Source organism: Drosophila sechellia, chromosome 3R (genome assembly GCF_004382195.2).
Source record: "Drosophila sechellia strain sech25 chromosome 3R, ASM438219v1, whole genome shotgun sequence".
Lineage (NCBI taxonomy): Eukaryota > Metazoa > Arthropoda > Insecta > Diptera > Drosophilidae > Drosophila > Drosophila sechellia.
Window position 1 is genome coordinate 12,863,771 of NC_045952.1, and position 13,314 is coordinate 12,877,084.

Here is a 13,314-nt window from a genome sequence, read left to right on the forward strand (position 1 = left end):
GGCAAATGTCTGAATGTCCTGCTGTCTGGAATGTCTCTCCATCTGCTGCACTCGTCTGGTTTATTTGTCAGTGCTGTCTGCCATTTTGATTTGCAGTCTGACATATTTTGGCCGCACTTCAGCATTTTGATGGTCGTTGGCAATGAAAAATGGCAATGGAAAAATGATGTTGCACATTAATATTTCACCTTGAGGACGATGATGCCTTTTAAATCATCTGACTGGATGCGCCTGAAGTATTTAACAAACATGTCATCGTATTAAAAGTAAATTGTAATGCTGTTTGACAAATTGTAATTGAGTTTCCTTGTAAGGAAATCAAGTTTGACAAAGCTTATAACAACTTCTTAATAAGTGGAAAACTTAACAAGAATATTTTACAAATTAATTAGATTTATTTTATGATTCGACTACTTTTCCTTACCCATAGTCAGAGGTCAAATCATTTCAGCAAGGGCTGACAACTCTCACATACGCTTACACAAATTGTACAACACAAATAGCAAAGTGTTCATGATGTTTATAAAATGGCAGAACAGAACAACCAACTGAAACCGCTGCCAGCATAGAAACCGAAACAAAACAGAGCAATTCCGACCAAATGTCTCTCAAACTGACCTCAACAATTTGAAAAACATTACCCATACGCCGCGTATGACACGGCAAAGCGGAGCAGATGGGCGATAAAAAGGGTGGACATGGACCCACTGGGCGGAGGGCCAAACAACCGAACAGACAACCAACTCGAGCATGGCGAACAGTGTATTTTCAACACCTGCTGGTCAAACAAATCGTGTTCATTTCGGTACAAACACTAATTTCGACAAGGTGCAAACAAGCTGACGACGACTGGTCGGCAGGAGGAGATCTGGGACATGGATCGTGGGCATGGGAGGAGTCAGAGTAGGAGTGGGTGTGGGCAACCGTGGACGTGGCGACCAAGTGCCGAGCGTTGGGAGTACCGGCCCGAACAGGAACACGCTCGAAACACAAACACAATAGAGGAAATTCCACCCACTGGCAAAGGGACAGCGACGCTAGGAAGTGTCACGTGCACTGACTGTCTGCCTGTGCTTTTGCAAGGAGTACACTTAAAAAAATATTTAATATATTTAATATATATTATTTAATATATTTTAAGACTCGTTTTTACTCCTTGCAAAGTAAAAAGTGGCTATTTCTAAGATTTTTTGTTCATCTATCATCCACTACAACACACCAATTTGAAGTCTTTAAATATTTTAAAATATTTTTAAATTTACTTGTCTTTTCATTTGTGACTTGCTGATATTTTCCCGCAGTGCTGCAAACTCCGGAGTCGCATCCTGGAGTTTTTCGAGTCTGCGTTTTCGGGCCGGGCCTGGCGTCGACAGATAAAATGCTTTTTTGTGAAAAATGTAAAATTGCATTTGTAACCGCATTTCATTAGAGAAAGAAAGTCAACCGTCAGGTAGCAGACAACGCACGTTTCCATAGATGGACCCGCATCCAAGGGGCTGTTGGTGGGGCTAGTTGGTAAAATAGCAACAAAGTTCGCAATCGCGCCGTCGAAACGAGCGTCACGGCCAATGGTGAAACGTTGAACGAGACAAAACTTGGCCAACACACACACACACACTCACAAACTGGGCAAAAACGGCAAGCAAACTATTAAATGAGGGTGTGAGGTTCGGGAAAGGGGGTGTGAGGTTTTCATGGGTCGCACTGCAGTTTGGCATTTTTGTTGACCGGCCAGGACATAAACATGGATCCTGTGTCTGGGCTGCAACTTCTGTGCCGTAGCTGTCTCTCTGCCCCACTCATTGTCCGGTTGTTAGGCCTTTAAATGTACTGACAGGAATGTTGATGGCAAACTCCGGTTATCGATATGTGAACAACGTTGAGGCTATAAATAAATAATGAAGCTAGTGTGAAGGACTGGAATGATGTTGGGTTATTCGAGAGGACACATAAGAATGGCTGACAATTCGAAATAACTTCTGGTAATGGTGAAGTTGTGTTAAAGGATTCTGTCGCTTGTATACTGCAGACAATTGTATTCCTGTAAAAGAACCAAACTTCGTTTACTACTTTTTGTATTAAAATTTGTTATATTAAAGCGACGCCATATGAATACCAGAAGATTATCCAATAAATATCGAATTTATAAACAATTTTCAAGAATTTTAGTTGGCCCTCAACTTGCAAAAAAGGCCGGATATAAAGTTCGTACACGATGTTAGAATATCGGGCACATCCATGAGAGCATCTTTTATTTCCGAGGGAGTGACGATGTGGTATGCCATCAAAAGGGCCACAATAACCAAGGTTGGTATGGCCAGAGATACCATTATGCGAGCCACACCGACAATGGCAAAGCTGATCACTATCAGGGTCAGAAGAAGGGCCAAGATGCGTCCCATTTCACCGGGCTTCACTTCATTATTAGTCCACGCAGCCAAACGGTCAAACACGTTTGTACTGAAATCCATTTCTCCGTGCGCGTTGCTTTTATCTTAACGTCTGAATTGAATTTTTTCGAACTAGAATGAACTTTTGTTTGAAGGCTTTCTGCGAACTGGTGTGACCGGATATAATTTTCAATTGAAAGTATAGTATTTAATTTCCTTGGATTTTATTAAGAGATTCTGTTTCGAATGTACAAATATAAAGGTTTGTTTTCCGACCGCACAAACTAAATCTTGCATTTGGTTGGAGGTACAACCACGAACTTATAGCCACATCGGCAGCTGTGAAATCTAAATGGCGTTCTTGATGTCAGCGACAGGATATCTCGCCGACTGCCGAACCGTGTCCTGACAACTTGACAAATGAATGATCGGGCCGCAGTCTCGGCACCGCAGAGCGGCCAACCTCAGGCAGCAGGCAACAGACGCAGGACAATGGACACAGGACGATGGACACGGGGGCACATGGCGGTCCTGACGCGACGACAAACCGCAAAAAGCGAAACGGCAATCGACCAACAACAGCAACAATAAAGGGCAAAAATGAACCCGACAATTTCGCCGCTACCAGCAACCGCCATTCCAACAATCATGACAGCACCGAGCACCAAGCACCGAGCACCGATTACCGATCGGCAGGACCGGGAGGTCCTGCAAGTCCTTTGCCGCCTGCCATCGCCGGTCAGTTGGTGTCTGTGCATGAATTCCATCATATGATATCAATTAGTGATAGTGCGGTGCGACTGAAATGTCATTTGCAAAAATGCGCATATTTTAAACGTGACACACGCCGGCGCTCCTTTGGCACCCACATCATCCGCCCAACCATCGGGCTATCCCATCCATCCAACCAACCATCATCCCATCCAGACACGCCATGATATCTCGCTAACGGAGCGAGAGCTATGCGAATGCACTTTTCGGCGCAGGAAGGATTGATTTTGGCAGGTGTTTCGGCATTTTGTTAACTTACTTACTCTTTATTTATGACATAATCTTGTGGTTTGCAAGGTAAAATGTTAGAGTTGGAGAATACAACTGGTGAATCGCAACCATTGTGAAACAAAACTAAATAACTTAATTGTTAAGTTTATGTATTTAATGTTTGATGAAAAGAGCATTCATTAGTCGGTTAGGTTGTCCCACCCTAATTGACCGGCTTGAATTCCCTTTTTTGTTCCGCTCGCTGAGACCATAAAAACCAAACAGAAAATGGCCAAACGGACCAAACCTGCTGCCTGGTCAGCCACATAAAAATCAGCTCGCCCGCATCAACTGCATGCCAACAACAATGGGGCGTATGAATATGCAACGATGCCGCCGATGATGACCACGATGGAGCAAAGGGGAATGGAAAATGCGCCGGAGTGGGGGAGGATTCAGTCCAGTCAGACCTGCAACGGATATCCATGCAGGTGCAATCTCAAACAGAACTTACCACAGAAACACAGGGGCATCCGCGGCGGCTTGGTTTCGGGAATTGGGCGAGAAGACATGTCAACGTAACCAGAAAACGGATGGCGGAGGCCAATAAAACTGCAGCCAAGTGCAGCTGATGCAACGATTTGGTGGCTCAACCCACCCAGCGCCACCCGCGCCAAACGCAAATTGCATTTTCAGTTTTTTATCTCAGCTGAGACCTTTCAGGGAAATTTAATTTGCTTTTTCGCCGCCGGCCAACAATATGCGGTACGTGAAAATGCCGTCGAGTGCATTGATTGTTGGCTTATTGACACTGCCAATGCGAAATTAATGCCAGCACAAATGCGCAAACTTGCCAAATTGTCGTTTTTGCGGTTGATGATTAGATTTAAGTAACTGCTCACTTTTAGTAAATTTGCTTTTTGACCTTCGACCTTAAGAGGTTTTTTTTCATTGATGCGATTGACCCATTTTGAAAGCTGCTTCGTTAACAACATACTTTTGGATATTCGATAAAAATATTCTTGATTTTTATTATGCTGCAAATAAAGGTTGATTTTTCCACGCTTCAGGGCATTTTATTGTATGGCTTAAAATTGAGTGCCTGCAGCAGTTGGATTTGACATTATTATGCTTTTTAGAGATGGGTTAAATATTTAAATGGTAAAAGCTGAAATATTACCATTCTATAGAAATAAGAATTAAATTTTATATATCAATGTCAGAAGTATGTTTTATGTATGTTTCAACGAATAAAATCAGAATGATTCATAGAAATGGATTTTTCTGAAATTTGTTGCTATTTCGCTGTCATCGCCAAGTCAAAATAGTTCTTGACTTTTATGCGACAACAGGAGAGTGAAAAATATAAAAACGAGCAAATTTGTTACCCGCATTTTGCTGTTGACATTTGAACGGTCGAGTTTTCAATTGATTCGCTGGGCGAAATGTGAGAAATTAATCAGCGATGGCTTAGGGCCAATGCCAATTGCCAATGGCTTAATGGCGACACGTTGCCAAAAGCGGGACTTTCCTTTCCATTCCATTCAAATTTCAATCAATTGGCAATAAAATTGAAATTAACTTGCCACAAAGGCATAAATGCTTTGGCTCCCGCTTGCCACCCCACCGCCCACTCGTTTGACACAAACTTAATTTGCAGCAAAAATACGGTAAAAAGGAAAAATATTGGCAAGAGGAAAAAAGTGCTTGCGAAAAAATGTTGGCTGATTGCTCAGGGGGGAGTTATGGGGGCGTGGTGGTGTGTGTGGGAATGTACGGATTGTGGTGTTGGCTTGGAGACTTTAAGCCACAGGTAGAAGCAAAACAGTTGATGAAGTTTTCGCTCAAAGAAGCAGCTGCAAAAAAATAGAACCGAACGAAAGAAAATTCAGAGAAAAAATTGAAACTACCACATATAGCCACCAAACGAAATAAATTGAAAATCGAGTGAGCAGCAGGAGCAGCGGCAACAACAAAAACACTTGCCAGGGTTGTCAACTGCATGGGCAGGGGGTGTACATAACAAAAATATTAAAACTCTTGGTTTTCAGTCTCTGAGGTTGGGGTAAAAGCAGAAACAAAGAAAAAAGAAGAACCCAAAATAACAGACAAATCTAAGCTTTGGCATTCCTCTTGCTTAACAGCAAAAGTTTTTCCATTATTTGAAGATTATAGACTCTAAACATTGGCCCACCCATTGGGGGTAGTCCCCTGCTTTTTCCACATCATTGTTGCTGATGATGACGTAGCTGAAAATGCTCCGCACTTTTATGACAGCCAACCGATAAGAAGTGAGGATTGGGGAGCAGGGTTTTGAAAACTGGGAAGTGATGGGGCATACGGACGTAAAAGATAGATGTTAAACTTTTTCACCAACGCATTCATATTGCTTTGTTTTATGCAGATCCCCCTGGTTCCATCGCCCCCCTTTTTGTGCTCCTCTGTCAAACTTCAATTGCTGTTCGAAGCTCCATATGCTGATTATTATTGCCACCGCTGCACGAAGTTCTTGTCCTTCTGCATTTCACTGTGGAATGATTCAATAAGCTTTAGCCACTGGCATGTGGCACTTGCCAAACAATTGTGTATTTTCCTGTCTTAGCAAAAAGTCTCAAAAGAGGGGAAAAAATATATTTAAAATTTGTATAATTAATTAAAATTTCCTTGAAATTGTTTATCTGTGCCATATAAAATGAGAAATGGCAGATAAGTGTAACAACCAATTATAGAACTCAATATTTGTTATATATTTTTTTTTCAGTGCAGTCTGTATCCAGTTTTTATGAATTTGTCATGTTTTCGGTCATCATGTTGGATGTTGTGCTCTCTCTTGCTTATTTTCACTTTGCCAACCCCAATCAATAAAATTGCATAGAAATGCTGCAAAATAATTCTATAGACACTCAGTAACTCAGCGAGTTTTTGGGGGCGGGGAAAATGAAAAGAATATTGTAAAATACATTTAGATGCATAGCTGAGGTGGTGCAACAACACACCTTTTGGAATCGGAAAAGCCACTCCATCGCCGTTCGTACTCAAACAATGGGAAATGCAAAGGCAACTGTGGCGAACTGTCAGACGATAGCCAGTGGGTTAAAAAATATGAAAGCAACTTTTGCCGGCTACTAAAATATGCAAATTCAAAAGTTTTCGGGCCAAATCAAGCGAAGCTGCAGACCAACAACTACACAACTGGCAGGCAGGTGTCATTTCACTGTCCGTTGCCATGATTTTTGATTATTGTGTTAGAATTTATATCGGACTCTATATAATAGACTAACGCAGTGGTCACCATGAAAACAGAAAAAGAGGTGTGCAAAAGTATCTTTTGGGAAATTCGGTAGAGGGGCACTTCTGCCCATCCTTCGGCCCATCAAAAGTTTTCCATTTCCAGTGCCTTTATTTCTGATATTATTCGAGAACTTTTTATTTTCGAGTTCAAACTTTGAACATAATATTACACAAATTGTTGGTAATCTACATAAAAAAGGCTCAGCATAATGCTCAAAATATTATTGGGTACGGAACGTTGTACGTTAAAACTTTTTATTCACCTAGTTATTTAAAAAATTCTAGAAAGTGCAGTTAATGTGCAAATTTGAGGACTAACACTATAATTTTACTAAAAATAATTAATAAATATTTTTGGATTTAGTATTTATATATATATCTTAAAAGGTTCTTCAGAAATCAAAAAATTGCAAATTCATTTGATTTACAAATTAAAAACTTTTCATTATTATTTTACTTAAGAATTATTCACTTAAGAATATTAATTAGATTAAGGATATATTTACAGCACTTTTATCCTTTGTTTGAAATGGAGAAAAGTCGAAGGACTGCCTCCGCAATTGCTGGATGCTTTGGACCACCCTTTTCCGAAAAGAAAAGTCTGCTTTTCTTGCCTTTGTTGTTGCTTGTTGGCGCTGGGAAAACAAGTGAAGCGCATTAAAATGCAAATTTGTGCTTTTCTGCTGCTTTTTACTTTCTGTTGTGATTTGTGTGGATTGCTGGCTGCCGTTTCGCAGTTTAGTTGTGGGCGTGGCCGCGAAAATCGGAAAATCGGGCAGAGTGCTGCCCGCTGCAACCTTTTTTATGCTGAATAAAAGAATCCGATTTTTCCGCCATGCATAATCAGTTTGAATTTTTATTTATTTATTTTACGCGCTTTTCATTTGCCATTCGCGGGCTGCCTGTATCTTATTTTCCCTTATTGTTTCTTATTTCATTTGTTATTTTTTTTTTTTTTGTGATTTCGCTTTGTGGGCTCCGCGTTTTACTCTGCATTTTTCTGCCGCTGCTTTTCCATTTTCCTCGTTGTGTTGGCAGCACATAAAGTAATTTATTTCACTTGAACACATTTTCGTTTCCGTTTGTTGTTTTTTGCCAGAGACTTAACAGCAGAGGAGATTCAAATAAAGGCTAAAAAAAAAATGGAAGCGGTTTTTGACTGCGTGGAAATATTTGCTTGTTTTTGTGCTTATTGCATATTGTTGTTTTGCATTGCATGTTCATTGAGTTATACATTTTTAAACATTTATTCCTGATTTTTGGGCCTTTTGAATGCTGCATTTTTCATTTCGTTTTTAACCGCATAGCTAGAATTTGCATCCCAAACGATTTCTGGGAATTTATGAAATGTTTTTTCCCCACTACGTACTCATGTGTGAGATTTGTTTTTTGGCAACATTTTTGAGTGGACTAATCAAATTGCCGCTCTGCAAATAGAGAAGTTCGCAATACATGCGACGACTGCCATTTTCAACTTATTTTCACTTGTTTAAAGTTTAAGCCAACTCAATGGCGTTGCCCGAAAGAGTTGTCTAGCCATCACTTAGCACCTAATTTATTGATAAACCAATGCCCGATGGCAATCAATTATTTAATTATGGAGCTGCCAGCAGTCGGCAACTATCAATAAATGCCAAACTCAAATAGCCATAAGCCCGAATCTAATCAGCAAACAGCAGCGAGAAACCGGGCTCTTCGGCGTGCAACAAGCACTTGCCACTTACCACTTGCCACTTGGGGCAACTCCATCTGCAGCTCGCTCAGTGTTTCGCTCAGCCAGTGTCAACGCCAGTCAAAGTTTCTCCAATAAGATATAGATATTTGGGAGTCAGAGATGCCGATGTGGTACGCCATCTAGCCGATATGGATTTTGAATATTTAGGATGCGACAGGACGCATATGCATATCCAAAAATAAATAAGGATATAAAGCATGCAAATTTAATCATATATAGAAAATGCTGATATAGGAATTTGAATCTAACTTAATTATAGTTGAAATACTAACAAATATACCAAATATATATTTAATAGAGGCTCGTAGTATTTATGACAAATGGTACATCACCATTCACAACCAAAGGAAATTATTTGAAAGCTAATATATGCAAACAAACTACGTAACAATTTCTTTATTATTTATTTATTTTACTCTAACATATTTAATTTCCATTTTGCATCTCTGATAAAGAGGAATGGATAGATAGATGGTCGGGTTTGTTTAGCCTGCTAGGTTCTCTCTCATCACCCAAGCTACACTATCCGCCAGGCAAAATAAACTTTCTATGGATCTCAGATGCCTTATCGAAGTGATTGTTTAAATGTGTGTGTGCGTGTGTGTGTGTGTGTGGAGTTAAAGGAATCAGCTGCCGAAAGTCGTTTCCACAAAACTTCCAAATGCAAACTGATGCAAAAGTTTGATTTTTTTTTTTTTTTTTTTTTTTCAGTATTTGAACGATGATGTTTTTCTTATTTGATCAACGCACTGTTACCCATGCGGCAACTTAATTTGATCTGCTTAAATTATTTTATTTTACAATATGTCTTGGTTACTTAAGACTAACAGATTTTTAATCCTAAAAATGATAGGGAGAATTATAATAGTTGATATAACATAATAATTACTATTTATTTGATTATTCTAATGAATTTTTAAAACTAAGACTTTCTAGGTCAAAACCAGTTCAGGGAGGTCATGAGGGTGGTGTCGCTTGAGTCTTCTTTTGACTCTAGTCCGAGGGTCAGCATTGACCACAGCTGCAGTTCCTAGCTTCCTTGCTAGGCTGTTGGGGTGTACATTAAGCCTTTCCATATATTTTTGGGCGATGTTCTGGAGCTTGTCTCCTATTTTGGGCACCTTGAGGTCGCGTTCGATGTCTCTTGTTCTCAAATACCAAGGAGCCCCCGAAATTCTTCTTAAGGTCTTCGCCTGTAAGATCCGGATCTTATTAAGGTGACTCTTCGCAGCAATGCCGTATACCTGCAGGCCGTAGAACAGGCAGGGGGCCAATATGGACTTGTATATATTGACCTTGCAGCCAAGCGACAGTTTGTTGCGTGGTGCAATGAGCCAAGACATCCGAGCAACCTTGGTCCTGAACGCTTGCTGAATATTTGTGATGTGCCTGCTGAAGGTGAGCTTCCTATCGAGGGTAATACCAAGGTATTTATAAGCCTGATGGTGTCTGATCAGTCTCCCATTCAGACTGACACCCGGACAGCTACCTGTTCGGTTGGAGAACGTCACATTGGCACACTTCTCAGCGTTGATGCGCACATTCCAGTTCTCAGCCCATTGCTGGAATGCATCCAGGTATTCCTGTAGACCAGAAGTGGCAGCCAGGATACTTTTACTTTTCGTGAGCACAGCAGTATCGTCAGCGTAGGTGGCTATGAGCACATCTTCTTCGTCTACCTCTGTGACTGGTGTGTGAGCCCACGGAAGCAAACGAGGAATTTCGTTGTTATAGCCGTTTGTGCTTGGCATTGGCAGTTTCCCATCTCGCCAAATTGTTGGCTAAATAATTGTGTACGCCTTGCGGTCGTCGTCAGACAAAAACACACACTTTTGGCAAATATTTAAGCAAACGTGGAGAAAATAGAATTGACCCAATTACAATTTGGGCTTAACAGATGCCAATTTGCCTGGCACACGAAATTCGCGACACCTTTGGCTGGAGGCCAAGGAAAAAAAGGAATTTTTACCGCACAAGGACACAAACAGAAAACCCAATTAAGTTCCTTTTTTTTAAAATTGGATGATATGATTGCTGGTATTTTAGATAAATGAGGTCAGATTAAAAGCCCTAAGACATCAAATATCAAAGATTATTAAAGAATGAGTGGTACAAAAACACCAAACTAAGCTTAAAAGCTTTATTACCATTAGTAGCCCCCTTGAAAATTATTCAAAAATATAATATCAATGTGTCCTTTTGCCAGTCTTTTATGGTCATTTATCGTGAGGTTTTACGGTGCAAGGGCCAGGATGGTTGATATAGAAAACAACTGAATTCGTTAAGTCCCCATCTGGGTAAGGGATTCGCCTTCAACTACGTCTCATCCAACCCCCGGGCATTTTTCACACAGTGTCGTGGCTCAAACTCAGTGAGAGACTGGCAAGTAAAGTGTTTGTTAGCGCATTATGCTGACTTAGATGCTGGGATTCACACCAACCAACCAACCAACCATCCAGCCAACCAACCAGCCAACCAACCGAACGACCAGGAGTCAGGCAGCCCAGCAGAACCACTTTTACTTACCAGTGTCCTCCGACCGCCCGCCTGGCAAGGATCTTGCAGTTCCTCCTTGTTTGCCAAGTGGCGTGCTGACAGCCAAAAAGGATTTTCGCTTGCCGTTGCCAAAAAGCTTAAGCCTTAAAGCCAAAAGCTAATTTTCCTTTAAGATTTCTTGTCCTCGATGCGAGGGCAAGTCAAAGTCCTTTGTCCCGCAACGGAATGCATTTTCGGAGTGGAATGGACAAATGGGACATTATCCGTTTGTGATTAGGTGTCCTGACATGCAAATGTATGTTGGAATTGAGTTGCAAAATGGGGCTGGTCTGGTGAGCAGGCTATCAGTGGCGAATAAAGCCCAAACTGGGCCATGGGACTTTGGCAATTTATGCACTGAATCCTCGACGCACCCGTTCCCGCTCAATTGCCAAAAATGTTTGCTCAACTTTGTAGCTGGCTTTCCACTGCTGCCATCGCACCTGCTCCTCGAGACGAAGTTGTAATGAAAACTTTTGCTCAAAATAATAAGTATCATAATTTTCCAAGGGTTGTCAAAAAACTCTTTTAATTTATGCTTGCCATTTCCGACCGAAGTCCAGGTCCAAGTCTGGCTGGCTGCAAAATCAACATAAATAAGCAAAAGTTGCTCAGGCCCTGCCACCGACCTCTTAACTCCCCTTCACCCTGCCCCTCTCCATTCCGCACTCAGCCAACTCGGCCGACTTTAAGGACCAAGTTTGCCTTTTTTGTCACTGTATTTGGGGACGGCATGTGTATTTGTGAGTCATTGCCGGTGTGTTTATGGCAAGTTGGCAACTCTGTTACAATTGCGCCTAATTTCATGCTGGCAAACAAATGTTGCTGCATACTTTCAGGTAAATAACTTTATTAAAATAATGACAAGCCAGCGAAGGCTGCCCTCCCATTCACTTCACTTTTGGATCCTGTAGGAAGGATGCTCGGTCGGATTTTGTGGGACGGCTTGGGCTTTGACTGGGATGTCACCTTTATACTCGTTCATATTCGGCTGACATTATATTTACACGAAAAAGAAGGAGCGTGATGCCACAGGTTGGGTAGATATAATTAACTTGGGATATCGGGATTGTATAATATTATACCCAAGGATGCCACAGAAATAACTTATCTAAGGTGATACAGCTATGGATTTCCAAAGGCATTTCCTTTCCCGGCATTCTTTACGAGATATCTATACTATTCAAAATTATGTAATTATATTATACCCCTTTTTTCTAAATGTCTCCACTGTCTTCAAAATTTGCCAGCCCAAAGTGCATGCACTCCATGTGAAGGGCAGCTGAACGACTCAACTTTAACTGACGATGTTGGCCAAAATAACGCTGTTACCGAGGCAAGTTGGCCAGGTTCGTCTGGGCCCGCCTGCTGTTATTTTGGCCCATAATGCACAACGAGTTCCAGCACGACAGTGTAAGAGTGCGCGCGCCCCGAAAATGTGACGCTTCTAATTATGAAACTAAGCAGCTTGTGATTTGTTCAAGCGTGAAAATGGCTGTCGACAACAGACAGCAGCATGGTCGCCGAGCGGGAAAGCGTGGGGAAATCGAGGGAAATCGGAGGAACAGCGGCAGTTCAGTGCGAAGCGGACCTCGTCTCGGCACGCAGAATATTATGGCAACTTGTAAATAACGGACTTTGGATGGCTGGGAAAAGCGGGAAAACCGGGAAAGCCAAAAGCAAATTTCGCCCCGAAAATTTATGCAAAATTATTTCGTAAAGTTTGCGTTGCGCCATCGCCCATTTTTCTGATGGCAAACTGCGACTGCGACTGATGCTGCTTAAGCCTTTTGATGATGGCTCCTCATGGCTTCTCCACCAGCACAACCCCTTCCGCTGGGGATCCCTTCGTGGAGTTCATCGCCATTGCCGCCGACAAAGTTTAGCATTTTGCGCGACAAAGTGGCAAACAGTTTAGCAGAGTTTACGACAACACAGAGCCTGCTCTTGTCGCGCTTGTCGCCCAACGTTGCGTATACGCCACGTCGGCCTCGGCTCAGTTTATGTTGGCCAAAACCCTCCCTCCCCCCGCCCTTTCCGCTCTTTGAGTGCGGACTATTTAATAGCAGCTGCCATGCGGCCATGATGCTAATTACAGTTGCCATTTAAGTGGTTGCACCAAAATGGCGGCATATTATTTTTTTCGCTCTTTTCGCAGGTGGTTCGGTTGTCGGGGTTTCAGAGGGGGGGAAATTACTCGGAAAGGTGAGGGTTGGCCAACTTCCGTGGCGGTTCTGTTAACTGGGTGTTTGAGTTGGCTTAAAATTGGATGACACCTTGTTATATCAGCTGAATATTTTTGAGCTGCGATGCGGGATTTTGTTGAGCAAAATGTTTGCTATACCTTTTGTTATAAACTGGACTTTTCGGTGAAAGCAAAAT

General features: G+C 41.7%; 1 protein-coding gene across 1 annotated transcript; it reads right to left on the reverse strand.

Annotated features, from left to right (window-relative positions):
• Positions 1 to 2,067: 2,067 nt before the first annotated feature.
• LOC6606218 lies at positions 2,068 to 2,564 on the reverse strand. Its single transcript, XM_002030990.2, has one exon. The coding sequence runs from the start codon at positions 2,469 to 2,471 to the stop codon at positions 2,166 to 2,168; it is 306 nt and encodes a 101-aa protein (XP_002031026.1). The 5' UTR covers positions 2,472 to 2,564; the 3' UTR covers positions 2,068 to 2,165.
• Positions 2,565 to 13,314: the final 10,750 nt, after the last annotated feature.

Excerpts from the sequence above, each read along its gene's own strand:
- LOC6606218 (XM_002030990.2), bottom strand. The coding sequence starts at position 2,471 with ATGGATTTCAGTACAAACGTGTTTGACCGTTTGGCTGCGTGGACTAAT.